Consider the following 14,853-nt stretch of genomic DNA (forward strand, 5'->3'; position numbering starts at 1 on the left):
TTTGGGGATGGCACCTTCCTGTTCGAAAAAGACAGCCCACCAATGCACAAAGCAATGTCCATGGATGGAGCGAGTTTGGGGTGGAGGAACTTGACTGGCCTGCACAGAGTCTTGACCTCAACCTGATAGAACACCTTTGGGAAGAATTCGAAAGGAGACGGCGAGCCAGGCCTTCTTGTCCGACATCAGTGCCTGACCTCACAAATTCATTTCTGGAAGAATGTTAAACATTCCCATAGACACACTCCTAGTGGACAGCCTTCCCAGAATAATTGAAGCTGTTATAGCTGCAAAAGGTTGGCCAACTCAATATTGAACTATATGGACTAACACTTGGATGCTATTAAAGTTCATGTGCGTGTAAAGGCATCCCGATACTTTTGGCAATATATATATATATATACTGTATATATATATTTATATATACACACATACATATATATTTATATATACACACATACACATTACTTTTGGTCCCTTAACAAGTGGGAAGCACATATGCAAACTTTTGTAATTCCTACACCGTTCATCTGATTTGGATGTAAATACCCTCAAATTAAAGCTGACAGTCTGCAGTTAAAGCACATCTTGTTTGTTTCATTTCAAATCCACTGTGGTGGTGTATAGAGCCAAACATGTTAGAATTGTGTTGATGTCCCAATATTTATGGACCTGACTGTGTATATATATATATATATATATATATATATAGTAACTAATCACCTTTAATTTCTAACAAATATTTTATGTTCTTCTTTTCAGAAAATGAAGCTAAAAATGATGACAAATATTGAAATTAAGAAGCCATTTAAATGTGTTGAAGTTGATTTCGCCTATGGTGGTAAGAAGATTTTCCCTGCACAAATTGCTTTATCATAACAGCATTATTGTTATTATCAATATCAGAAACAAGACTCAATATCATAAATATCCATGCAACATCTGCCTTTCTATTGTTCTATAAACACCAGGACATGACAGTCATATAAGGCCTAGCATTCCTAGCAAAACAGAGAGGACCCGAACATATTTCCCAGAAACATGGATATGGGGAATGATAACTGTGGGGTAAGCAGATGTCAAAATTGTAAAAATATTTATCACTCTCCATTTAAAAAAATGAAATTTAACTTTGCTGGTCCATAATAAAATTGTGCTCCAGTTGGGTCAGGTTCTTAATTCAGTTTCAAGCAGTGAACTTTAGACCATCAATATGATTTTTTTTTAACAAATTCAGCAAAGAGAAAATAAAAGGATTACATTATTTTTAAACTAACTATTCATGTCAGCTGAAACATGTTAAAGTCATTTCAAAAGTATTTTTTAACATTGGAAATCTATAGCTTTCATCTAAATAATACTTGGATCATCCTTGTTCAGGCACTTACTGTTATAGGGTAACAAAGTTCTGTCCCTGTCTCCCAGTTGTACTTTGTGTTTTCATCCTGTCACATACCAAAAGATCCTATATGCAATGCAATCAGAGCAAAAATCCAGTGTATATATGGGTTTTATCATTAGAAACCTGTTTAGATGCCATGCTATATAAAATTGTATGTGCTTCCTAACCATGACCACAGCAGGCATATATGAGTATCTGCACTGTAATACAGCCACCCCTGCATCTAATATGCCTTTCTTACTTTAACTGTGTTTTGTAACAGTTTTCTTAATTACACCACTTCACACTTCCTGTGATTTGGTTTCTACAAGATTTGCATGCAAAATCCCTAAATCCCAGATAGACCCAAAAAGTCACATTTTTATTATAAGCATCATACCCAGGGCCATGGGCAAGGGGGTACCACCAGTCCTGCTGTACGGGGCCCAGGCCACCAGGGGGTCAGCTGGGTGAGTTGGATGTGGTCAAGGAGGGTGATCGGCATGGCAAGGGGGGGGGATTACTGGAACCAATCCTCTGTGTGTGTCTCTGCAGAAGAGAGCTGAAATCTGGCTTTTTCTCCTCTCCCTCCCACTGGCTTTCAGCTTCTGCAAAGAGAGAGCCATACAAGGGATCGGTTCCAGTAATTGCCCAACCCCCTGCCACACCCATCACCCTCCCTTTACACCATATGTTTACCCCTGCTCCCCAGGCACACCTGTGTTCTCCCACCCCTGCAGAGCTTCCCTCCTTTCCTTTCTATGGGCAGCTGAAGGCGCACAATAGGATCCTTCAGGATGGAAAGTGGGGGGAGGATCCAGTAAATTTCTTTTCAGAATGAACACAATGAGTGATTGGTGCCAATCAATTACTGTGTTCATTCACAACTGAAGCATAGTAAACTGTTTTTTTTAGGGGAGGGCTGTCAGGTTAGCTGCATGGGGCCCTGTGGTTTGTAACAGCAGCCCTGACCATACCACTTAGCTGCTGTACCCATAGCAAACCACTCTTATTAGTAAATTAACCACAGATACACTATAGTCTGTACAGTTCTGTCTGTGCAGCACATAGTGTAAGAAAGTAGCGAAAATACAATTGTCTTGTGAGTGCACAATTATTGTTCCGACTAACATCATATCTTTTACTATTTCTAGTCTATTCACTTTTTTACATAGACACTATGGGGGGGGGGATTTACTAAAACTGGTGTACCCAGAATGTGATGCAGCTGTGCATAGTAACCAATCAGCTTCTAGGGTTTATTAATTGAACAAATCAAATCAAAATAAATCTGCGCTGGGTCAAAGACAATCCAATGAGTTTACAAGCAGCCGCTATGCAATTGTTAAACCAATTAAACCATTAAAATAATAAAAAAGCAGAAACAAATAAATCACAAACAGAAAATTATACATTAAATTCCATAGCAGTCCATGTAGTTTATTAACTAAAGGCAAATAGACTGTGCACTTTGCAAAGTGCAGGTTCTCCAGAGCTTAGCAAATGAGGGGAAGCTCTACTGACTTCCACAATCTGATTACATGCAAGCAAAAATGCTGTTTTTTTTTTTTTCCTTGCATATAATTGGGTAGTCTTTGCAAAGTGAAGCTTTACCTCATTTACTAAGTTCTGGAGCAACAACACTTTGAAAAGTGCACAGTCTGTTTGCCTTTAGTAAATCAACTCCCATGTGTAGATAAATAATCAACATAAACTATTTAATCCCAGGTGAATGTGCAAATGTAATCACTTAACAAAAAGAACTTGTGTAGATAGAAACACAGCTCATCCATAGTGCACCTTTAGACTTGAAAGAACTCCATCACCGTGTATCACCAACAACAGACATCTCTTAGCAGATTTGGTGCACCATAAAGTTATAAAAGTCAAATTCGCTTAAGTGGTTTGCTTTTTCAATGGCTCCAAGCATAGGATCAAACACTGCACCTCCGCTTGCTGAGATAGGCACAAGAGAAAAAACATATACTTCCATAGTGTAGTATTTTTAAAATGAATGCCTTTTATTTGATCCAGAAGAATTATCATGGTTAAAATCATGCAGATTTGTTGCAAATATACAGCATTTAGAGCAAACAAAATACCAGGCTGATAGCTTATGAAAAAACATTGGCTCCTAGCAGCACTCGTACATGATGACGTCATCTACAAGCCATGCCCTACATGTTTAGGCAGAAACAACGTCTTCGAGGGACAGTCTCCCATAGACATTGTTCTACTTTAAGATACTTCCTATAAAGTGAGAGAATCCCTGATTATCACCTGAGTCACTAGTGTTTCCAATTAAATATTTCCCTCTATTCCTATTCTGGTGACAACCCAAAATTGTTTCCTTCACTTTCATTTTTGGTAATAATGGTAAACAGGAAAAAGCAGGAGGGTGAATTTCACTAACAGTGGCACAGACAGTAATAGAATCGTGACAGCTGTTCTGATCCATTTCCACTCCATCCAAAGTTAGTTATACTTTAAGTTCCAGTCTCCCACTATACTCTGTGGTTCCTTCTACTGGACTCTGTGTCTCTAATGTGTATGGTTTCCTGTACAGCTATGCCAATAATGAGTACGATCTTTTGCTTTTGCACCACCGTGAGCCCAAAACATATACCAATAGGTTTCATAGCATAGTCTTGTTTATTTCATATATCCCATTCTGTATATTAGTATATATATATATATATATATGTGTATGTATGTAAATAGCTCTGTCTGGTAAAATAGCCTGTTTCTGATGTATTTTTAGGGACAGTGGTAATGCAGAATTTCTTCACCGTGCACCAGACACCATCACAGACTGGAATGCCGGGGCTCTTTGTATGGGCCCCAGTGGATTTGGCCTGTCTGCTCCAGCATCTCTTAGGGTTTTCCAGCCATTCTTTGTGGATCTCACCCTCCCATACTCTGTAGTGAGAGGAGAAACTTTTATCCTTAAAGCCACCGTGTTCAACTATTTGAAGCAATGTATAAAGGTAACTGCAATGTTTACAATATTGTTGAGGTATGGCACTAGGGAGCATAATTATCCTGCTTGGTATAATTAAATGTGAATGATATTAGTTCATTAAATAAGTCAGGTGAAAATAGGAAAATAAGATATATGAATGACAGAACCAGAAGTGAATTCCTATAGTCACATAAACTATATACATGCACATGAATTTTAATGGAATCCTTGTCTTAGTCCGTAGGGTTCAATATTGAGTTGTCCCACCCTTTGCAGCTATAACAGCTTCAACTCTTCTGGGAAGGCTGTCCAAAAGTTTTGGAGTGTGTCTATGGGAATGTTTGACCATTTGTGAGGTCAGGCACTGATGTCGGATGAGAAGGCCTGGCTCTCAGTCTCCACTCTAATTCATCACAAAGGTGTTCTACTGGGTTGAGGTCAGGACTCAGGCAAGTCAAGTTCTTCCACCCCAAACTCATTCATCCATGTCTTTATAGACCTTGCTTTGTGCACTGATGTGCAGTCAGGAAGGGGCCATCCCCAAACTGTTCCCACAAAGTTGGGAGCATGAAACTGTCCAAAATGTCTTGGTATGCTGCCACCTTAAGAGTTCCGTTCACTGGAACTAAGGTGCCAAGCCCAACCCCTGAAAAACAACCCCACATCATAAGCCCCTCCTCCACCCAACTTTACACTTGGCACAATGCAGTCAGGCAAGTACCTTTCTCCTGGCAACCGCCAAACCCAGACACGTCCTTCGGATTGCTAGACAGAGAAGTGTGATTCGTCACTTCAGAGAACACATCTCCGCTGCTCTAGAATCCAGTGGCGGCGTGCTTTACATCACTTCTTCCAAAGCTTTGCATTGCACTTGGTGATGTAAGGCTTGGATGCAGCTACTCGGCCATGGAAACCCATTCTATGAAGCTCTCTATGCACTGTTGTTGTGCTAATCTGAAGGCCATACAGAGTTGGAGGTGTTTAGCTATTGACTGCAGACAATTGGTGACTTCTGCGCACTGTGCGCTTCAGAATGTGCTGACCCTGCTCTGTCATTTTATGTGGCCTACCACTTTGTGGCTGAGTTGCTGTTGTTCCAAGTCACTTCCACTTTTTATAATACCCCTGTCAGTTGACTGTAGAATATTTAGTAGCAAGAAATTTTAAGGGATGGACTTATCTCACAGTTGGCAATCTATCACGGCACCACGCTTGAATTCACTGAGGTCCTGAGAGTGACCCATTCTTTCACAAATGTTTGTAGAAGCAGTCTGCATGCCTAGGTGCTTGATTTTATACACCTGTGGCCATGGAGTAATTGGAATACCCGAATCCAATGATTTGGAGGGGTGCCCCAATGCTTTTCACAATATAGTGTATCTCTATTACTATTTATCGTAAGGGAGTATACAGAACACATATGGGTAGTCTAGTTCACAGTGTACTTGCAAAGAAAGTGGCTTTTTTTTTAATTTTTGTATTTTGTATCACTGGAAGAATTTGCTTTGTGATGGAGATTAGAGGTGTTGGAAGAGGGGTTCCTGGTTTTGATAAAAATGCATTCTTAACCCATGGCTCATTTTTTACTTTGACAGATACAAACCACCCTTCTACCTTCTCAAGAATTACAGCAGAGGACACGTGTAGACAGTCCATATACCAGCTGTCTTTGTGCAGAGGAGAGTAAAACCTTCAAATGGAACATGAAAGCCACAAAACTGGGTGATCCATCAGTCTGTCTTCATTCAAGCCAACCAGCAAATGTTTCTTATATGTCAAATGTATTTCCTTCCATAGATACATTAAAAAGTGGTGGCTATCAATGATGAAGATGCATAGGGCTGAAAAGCAAAAGAAAAATTAGTTTGTGGATTTTTTTTTTAATTCAGTCATAATACAGGAACCACATCTCCTACAGCAGGGGTGTCAAACTGGTGGCCCTCCAGCTGTTGCAAAACTACAAGTTCCATCATGCCTCTACCTTTGGGAGTCATGCTTGTAACTGCCAGTCTTGCAATGCCTCATAGAACTTGTAGTTTGGCAACAGCTGGAAGACCACTAGTTTGACACTCCTAACCTACAGAGTACACAGAACCATTATTATTTATTTTTACCACTGCAGGTATTGTAATTTATAATTTCTGCAGCAGTCCTATGCTCATATATCTGCATACGGACCATTTTTGGCTGAAAAGTACTTAGTTGACATGTATTTTTGGGTCATGAAAAGTAATCCGAGAGAATGGAGACTATACAGAGTGCCAATGGCTTTCAACCATGACAGTATTACATGTTTTCCCAAATGTCATCTGTCCTGACCAAAACTCATTTACTGGCTACACTCTACTACCTTCAATGCAAAGTAGTTATCTCATAGATGACCAGGGCTTTCTTTAAAAGAGGATATGATCTGTTCTTTATTTATGTAAACTCATCATGCTAATTATTATAGTTATTATCACCCATTAATTTTCAAACTCTTTCTTTCAAATCAGGATTGGTAAATGTCACAGTGAGGACAGAAGCTATAAACTCATTTGAATTGTGTCAAAATGAGATTCCGGTTGTTCCCAGCCAAGGCAGTTCTGATACGATTATTAAGCCATTACTCATACAGGTCAGTTTCCTGATCATTCCTTTATACTGTGTATCCTATTCAGGTACTAGAGATTTCAAATCAGAATTGTAAGCTCAGCAAAACAAAGATGGAACATGTCACAAAATCACAAAATCCCATTAATGCTAACACAATCATGTACCAGATTCACTATAGTAGGAAATGATATATGAAAAATGTGTTTAAGAAAACTTTCATTGCAACCAATCTGTTTACAGCTATCATTTTTGCCATCCATGTCTTAAACTAAAACATAGATTCTGGTTGCCATGCAACATTAACATGTTCTTGCAAAGGTTTATATCCCAGCCTCTAGGTTGGAGGGTCAAGTGATACAAAAGGCAATTACTGTGGGAGATGAGCTGATGAAAGTAAAGACACAGTGTATTAGTAAGCAGCGGGGTAAGCTTCTTTAAAGAGAAGGGTTTCTGTCTAAAGGACGTCTAAAGATGGATAGATTAGGAGATAGTTGGACAGATTTGGGTAGGGAGTATGTATGATCACTATTGTCGTATGGCGTGGCACTTACAGCATATGGAGAAGTGTTGATTACACAAGCGAGTTCCTACTCAGCTTGGATAAGGGCACGAACCCCAATCATTGGATGTGCATGTGATCACTGAGACACTGTTTTTTGTGAACACTTGGATGCACTTTTATTTGTGTTTAAGGATAATGCACTATGTTTAGTTTATTTATTTTGAGGTAATAAGAGTAGAAGAAGACGCATTGCTCGGAGGAGTAGTGGAGATCAAAGGATCACTAAGAACTGGTGGACTTAAAGAAGACTCCATTAGGATATACGGAGAACTTGGAAAGGACTTTTTAATTTTATTTTCACTTGGTTGAACATTGGGTATTTTTAGAGTGACCGACATTGCCTTATCTATAATGACTTTCCTGAGCCCTGTCTCTGCAAATAACTGATAATGACTGAGGGAGCTTGAAAAGGGTTTAGCTAGGACTAAACTAACTAGCACTGAACATTAGTGGTGGACAGAGGGAGAAACCAATTTCACATTTGTAAACAAGTTGCAAAGTCCTAAAACCACCACCAAATGGTGAAAAATTATAACCTAATGCAGTTCACTAGAGCACAGAAATATACATGAAAGTGGTGCAGAATACACCCTGCCTGAAATTGTAAGGTTATAAGGTTGTAACCCAATATAAGTCCATAAAGGATGACCTAGATGTCCTAGGACATAAAAAGAACAAGAGAGGGAGAGCAAGCAAAAACAAGTATAAACACAAGTCCAAAGACATCAGGTGAAAACTGGGATGATCTTGGCAATGCAGTCTTGATAACTGAAACAGTCCTTGAAGCATCATGTCGCTCCTGCATGAGAGGCAAAGCATGTGTAAACACTTTGAGGTTGAAATGGAGAAGTCTCTCTTGTTTATCTTAAGGAATTCTGGGTGACTCTATCCACAGGAAGCTCGGCTCTCAACTTGTGAAGTGGAAGATGCTCCTGTTTGAAGCCTCGAGTGGATGGCTTGGATGAATATCCTTGGCTACTGAATGCTAGCAAGACTCTTGGTGCATTCTTTCAGCTGGCTACTTGGGTCTTGGTAGATAGATATGCATTGCATTGGATGATGGAAGGCAGCACAGTGTTTGCCTCATTCACTAAGCTAAAGGGAAATTCCTTTGCACAGCCTTTTTGCTTTTAGTAAATCAACCCCAACTTGTTGTCTTTCAATGCTACTATCTGTTGATGAGATATGAAAGTGAATGTATTACTTTTGATTCAACTCTAATAATAAGGTTGCCATCATGTGTTTCATCTCCTCATATGTTTTGCTATGTATTGTATTAAGACAATTGTCTTTATATTTATCTATTTTGATTAGATTCTTCTCTAATGTTCTGTATTCCATGTCTATTAATGATTTCAGCCTGGGGGTGTACTGGAAGAAAAGTCTCACAGCTCACTTATTTGTATCCAAGATGGAGAAGGTGAGGGCTTAGAGCCGATTTAAACATGTGCAGTGGGGATTGAAGTTCAGGTTTCACCTGTAATTGACACAGTAGTTGTTCAGCAGATCAGGTCAGCTTTACATCAGTTTCAGGTCAGGATGTTATCTTGTTCACACATGTGGAGTTTGAAACAGTTCCCATAGAAGTCAATAGCTTGTAATTGGCACCTGAACTAGACTTCACTGCTCAGAAATCGAACAGCACTCTTTTTCAGTCCACACTGAATCTGCACTGCCAGTGCACCGGACATATGTGAACAGGCACCATAGGAAGCAATGTTACATCACATGTCATGCAGATTGGATGCGGTGCAACCCACATCCAATCTGCATATATGTGAACCAGCACATCTGGGGAATAATGACAAAGAAAAAATTAGGATTATCTCCTGTACCTCAAAGGTTTTTGTTTTATTGTACACTTGACCATATTGATTGATTCATGCTTATAATCATGCTTAATTTTTTTTTGCAACACTTTTGCCTGTCGTGCATTATATTTTCTCTTGATTTCAGAAAATAGACCACTTCCCCTTTCAGAATTTGTGTTATTTAAGATAAAGATAAGATATTTACTACTGCCAAAACTATGCTAAAATTCTATGCATTCTGTTAATAAATGACCTGCAGTGCCATATGTGCTTTGCAATAAAAAGATGCTGATATATTTTATCATAACATAATGCATTACAATGTGCTGCTGTGCATAGAGTTCAAGGGGTGTAATTGAAAAAAGTTTACAAAAATCAAAAAAATCAAAAACTGTGATGCATTGTAATAACTCCTCCAGTGCATGTGCACAATGCACACAAGTGCATGCATTAGAACACTCGATCCTAAGAGAAAACACCTGAGAAACATTCAATCCTAAGAGAAGATACCCTAGAATCATTCAAACCTAAAAGAAAATACCCTTATGAAAATTAGTTTAGAAGAGAAAATTCCCTAAGAACATTGAATCCTAAGAGAAAATACTCTTAAGAACATTCAATCTTAAAAGGAAATACATTTTAGAACATTCAATCAGAATAGAAAACACTCTAAGAACAGGTTACTTTGCAACACACAGTCATAGTTGACCCAAGACCAACTCTTCCCTTGGTTCTCTACTTCTATTTCTTCTATAATCAATAAACATGTGGAACAGGTCTTAAAATCACTGAATACAATACCCAAGCTCTGTTGCTGGTGATGCCATCCAAGGCTGAAAACTGGTGCTCGTTGCTGGGATGTGCAGTTCCTCAATACTTTTAATGTTGATAGATACTGTATAAGCCAGCAACTTTAGATTGTAAGCTCTAAAGTTTAGATTCCTTAAGATTGTAAGCTCCATGAGAAGGGCCGTCCTCCTATTCCTTTTTGACTGAAAAGTATTGTAATTGCACTGTCTCCCTTATATCATAAAGCACTGCGCAAACTGTTGGCACTATATAAATCCTGTATAATAATAATAATAATAATAAAACTTGGTGGACTCAAACATCGAAAATCTTTATTGGCTACACAAATACATGTACATGTCTAGCCAATAAAGATTTTCAAAGTCTGAGTCCACTGAGATGCTGGCTTATATCTATCAACATTGAAAGAGGTCTTAACCCTTCCCCACTCTATTCAAACCAAAATAAAGTTACTTTTTAAGGAAGTTGTACAGTTTCCTGGGCAAGCAATCTCTCTCTCTCTCTCTCTCTCTCTCTCTCTCTCTCTCTCTCTCTCTATAAATAAAATTAATCACGTGATGGTATAATGTAAACTATTTTATTACAAATATTTATATTACACATTTTCTATTAAATATAAAATACAATTTGACAATTTCTTTCTTATGCAGCTGTACCCAAAGGCTCCTCAGTAGGCCTGTCCCAAAAAGTCTGAAAAACTACTTTTGGCGTTAAATTGTGTTTATTGGAGGGCACGGCAGGGAATTAAACCACTTACCTGTTTGCATGTGTGCCTCCTTGCCAGGTTTTCATTTACATCTTAAGCCTCATTTTATTAGTTTTTCTGCATATAATTCTTTATAATATATTGTGTGAACATTTATTTTAATTATTATTAAATTGTGTGAAACAGTTTTTATTGGTAGTACAACGCATAATACTGATATTTGTTGAATGGAGGCCCATTCTAAGTTACTTTCTATGCTTTATACTGTTCTACATTGATCAATAGCTATCTGAAACAATCTTATGTTTTCACATTCAGGTGATTCAAAAACAGAGAAACACTCTTTAAAGATTCCAAGGAACATTCTGAACGAGTCTGAAAGAGCTTATATTTCTGTACTGGGTAAAATATACTGTGATTGCTTTAAATGTCTGTGTAACATGTCTCAAAAATACTAAATGTATAGTATTTTTTTAATGTTTGTATTCACTAGGGAAGGGTTTAAACTTGTTGGAAGGGTTCAAACTTTTCATTTGATTTTTGATGTCTGTGCCCCGTTGATGAGATTTTGCTTAACTTCTTAGATAGCTGCTACCAGAACAAATTCCTGTTAGAAGATTCCCCCTCACCTCTTGTTCTAGTGACAACTATAACATTTTGGATTTTCCATCAGGTCCAGCTTCCAATGAAGATACATTGCTCTAATCCATCTCCACTCTGTCCAAACCTTTAAAACAAAGTTTTGACTTTACTTATACTTTAATATTTCAAGTCAGATATAAAATACTGAGATATTATGAATAATACCAAATATAAACATTTATTAACATTTTCCCTTTTTTAGGAGACTTGATGGGTACAGCCATGCAGAACCTAGACCACCTTCTAGCCATGCCATATGGGTGTGGAGAGCAGAACATGCTCCTTTTTGCCCCAAACATCTTCATTCTACAGTATCTGGAGAAGACCCATCAGCTAACTGATGAGATAAAGAAAAAAGCCACCAACTTCCTGGACAGCGGTGAGCTACTGTTTATCCGTACCACATAGTACAAAGAAAAATAATGAGCAGTGACTAACAGCAACCAGTCAAAATTCAAGTTTTATAAGTACAGATAAACCATAAGGAATAAACATTTATTTCTGGTAGGCTCCTGGAAGTCACTGCACACCTTTCCTGTTTGTGTCCTGGTATCACATAAAGCCCTCATTATTGCATTTTAAAAAAGTTTACGGTATTATTCCTATAAAAGTATCAACAAGCAAACAAATGCAATAATAATAATCAATAATAGTATAAGAAACATAAAACACATACAGTTAACCACAAATGGAGTTATGAATTGTTCAGAATTGTTGGGTGTTTTTCTGCACAAGAGCAGGCTTAGATGGTGGAGCTCCCACTTCAGCTGTGTAAAGGAGGAGGTAGAGTACTTTAAAAAGTGAAGAATTACAGTCTTTAATTTACATTGCAGTCAATCATTATTAATTGACTTTAGCTACACAAGTTAATTTCTGTGTATCTTTTTTTTTGCTAAATCACCTTCATCTTCTGCACTTGGCTGACATTTTGCATGCTAGAACCCCATAAATGTTGCTGCCTTATCTTCTGAGAAGTACCAAAACTGATCCTGTGTATTCCCCTTTCAAAGCACAATCTCTCTTCCATACCCAAAGCTACCCCATATACAGTGCTCAGTATAAATAAGTACACCCCAACAGATTTATCAAAAAACCTTTACTTTCCTTTCAGAATTAACATTTTCTATGGGACACTATACTACAAAATATTCCCACAAATGCAGGCCATTGATTGCAAACAAGATGTGTTTACTTGCACACACAAAAAAGTATTTTTCCTAACAAATTCATTCAAGAGCATGCAACATAAATACACCCCAATGAAAGTCTTAGTAGCAAAGCTATATTTTAGACAACAAAATCCTACTTAATGAATAATTAGACTAACTAGTAGTTGAATTCTTGTTAAACTAGTGTCCAGCAGACAGTTATTTATAAAAGTTATTACTTAACAAAGAAAACCCCTTTTCATGCTGTCAGCAATGGCACCACTTGGAAGAGAAATGTCACAAGGCCTGAGAAAAAAAATAATTTCTTTACACAAGAAAGGTGAAGGCTACAAAAAGATCAGCAAAGCTTTACTTATCAGTCAGAATACTGTAGCAAAAGTGATACAAAAATATAACAAAGATGGAATTGCAACCATCTCACAGAGATATCCAGGCCATCCACGGAAGTAAACACCTCAACAGGAACATCTTCTAATGAGAAAGGCTGAAGAATATTGCCATGCAAGTTCACGTCTGTTAGGTAAAGAAGTAGAAAGCACTGGGGTGATTTTTTCCCGTGACACAATTTGGCATATACTGCAGAGGAATGGCATGCAAGGGTGTCGTCCACGAAGGAAGCCTCTCCTAAAGCCTATCCACAAAAAAGCCAGGCTAGAATATTGCAGGGCCCACGCTGAAAAAGAAGAAGACTACTAGGACTGTACTCTGGAGTGATGAGACCAAGATAAATGTTTTTAGAACTGATGGCTTCAAAACTGTATGGCGTCGCAAAGGTGAGGCGTACAAAGAAAAATGCATGGTGTCTACAGTGAAACATGGTGGTGGCAGTGTCCTTCTGTGGGGCTGCAGGAGTGCTGCTGGTGCCGGGGAGCTGCATTTCTTTGATGGTATCATGAATTCACAGATATACTTATTTATATTGAAAGAGAAGATGCTACCATCACTCCATGCCCTTGGTCATCGTGCAATTTTCCAACATGGCAATGATGCAAAACACACATCTAAGGCCCCAGATGCATTTCTGATGAAGAACAGGGTGAAAGTGATTCAGTGGCCAAGTATGTCTCCTGATCTGAACCCAATCGCACACCTCTAGGGAATTCTGGAGAGCATCACATCCAGAATCCAGGCTCTAAAGGAGGTTGTTGTTGAAGAATGGAGAAAGATAGATGTTGTAATATGTCAACAACTTGTTCATTCCATGCCTAGAAGACTTGATGCTGTCCTTAAAAATCATGGAGGTCATACAAAATACTAGATGTAGTAGTTTCTGTTGTGGGGTGTATTCATTTTTGCATCAACTAATTTGAGTAAAACTGAAGATTTTGTAATCTAATTTATATTATTAGCCATACTTTCATGTAATGAGCTAAACAAATGTTCCATGAAACTCAGTTTTGTCAAAATTTGGGAAATTGTTCTTGTGCTCATTGAGATATTGATTAAAATCTTACTTTTCAAAAGGGGTGTACTCATTCATGCTGAGCACTGTATATTGAAAGCTTAGGGGGAAGACACAGAATCATGTGAATAGAGTATTCCATTACCACAAGGATTTGAACCTTTTGTCAAATTCAAATGCTGGCTAATAATGAAACTAATATTTCATTTCTGAGTTACAATGTTTTCTACATTAACTTTTCAGTAAATAAGATTACTTGTTACTCAGAGCATCTCTTTAAATTGAACATAATTTGTAAATCTTCTGTACTTACATTCAGGGCATCAGCGACAGCTCACATATAAGCGTGATGATGGCTCATACAGTGCATTTGGAAAGCGAGACCCTAAGGGTAACACATGGTAAGCTAACTTATAATTATGGCCACTTCTGAACCTATTGGGGGCAGAATACCTTAGTTTATTAAAGTTATACATTTGAAGGATGGTTGAAAATGTCCCCTGATCTTAACCCAAGTTGTGTTTCCAAGTTGTCCTTATTATAAAAATGTATTTAAAAATTCAAAATGCTGTCTTTGTTATGTCTTTGTTTTCAGTAAACATATTTACAGTACCTGATGATATTGTCAAATGTAGAGGGACCACACAAGGATTTAATTTCTTTATCTTTGGCTTGGGGCAGACAATGTTGCATTACTGTAGTCCCTTTGCTCCCCAGAGTTCTCTAAGCAAGATATCACCCCTTTGGGAATTCTAGGCAAAGCCCAGCCTTGGATACCCAGCATATAGTCCCATTATTAAGCACAGGCTGTAG

The 14,853-nt window shown here is 38.1% G+C and overlaps 1 protein-coding gene across 3 annotated transcripts in view; it reads left to right on the top strand.

The window, feature by feature from the left end:
- Window positions 1–14,853, top strand: part of LOC149474197 (alpha-2-macroglobulin-like protein 1) — a 120,040-nt gene that overhangs the window by 78,460 nt on the left and 26,727 nt on the right. For all 3 annotated transcript variants that reach the window (XM_089668831.1, XM_089668843.1, XM_089668840.1), the window contains exons 18-26: window positions 763–841; window positions 972–1,068; window positions 4,143–4,368; window positions 5,939–6,065; window positions 6,839–6,960; window positions 8,860–8,920; window positions 11,146–11,229; window positions 11,672–11,848; window positions 14,360–14,441. In XM_089668831.1, coding sequence (XP_089524957.1) covers window positions 763–841; window positions 972–1,068; window positions 4,143–4,368; window positions 5,939–6,065; window positions 6,839–6,960; window positions 8,860–8,920; window positions 11,146–11,229; window positions 11,672–11,848; window positions 14,360–14,441 — 1,055 coding nt within the window. The remainder of the gene's footprint in view (window positions 1–762; window positions 842–971; window positions 1,069–4,142; window positions 4,369–5,938; window positions 6,066–6,838; window positions 6,961–8,859; window positions 8,921–11,145; window positions 11,230–11,671; window positions 11,849–14,359; window positions 14,442–14,853) is intronic.

Source organism: Staurois parvus, unplaced genomic scaffold (genome assembly GCF_062004578.1).
Source record: "Staurois parvus isolate SC_StPar_1 unplaced genomic scaffold, SC_StPar_1.0 ptg000009l, whole genome shotgun sequence".
NCBI classification, from domain to species: Eukaryota; Metazoa; Chordata; class Amphibia; order Anura; family Ranidae; genus Staurois; species Staurois parvus.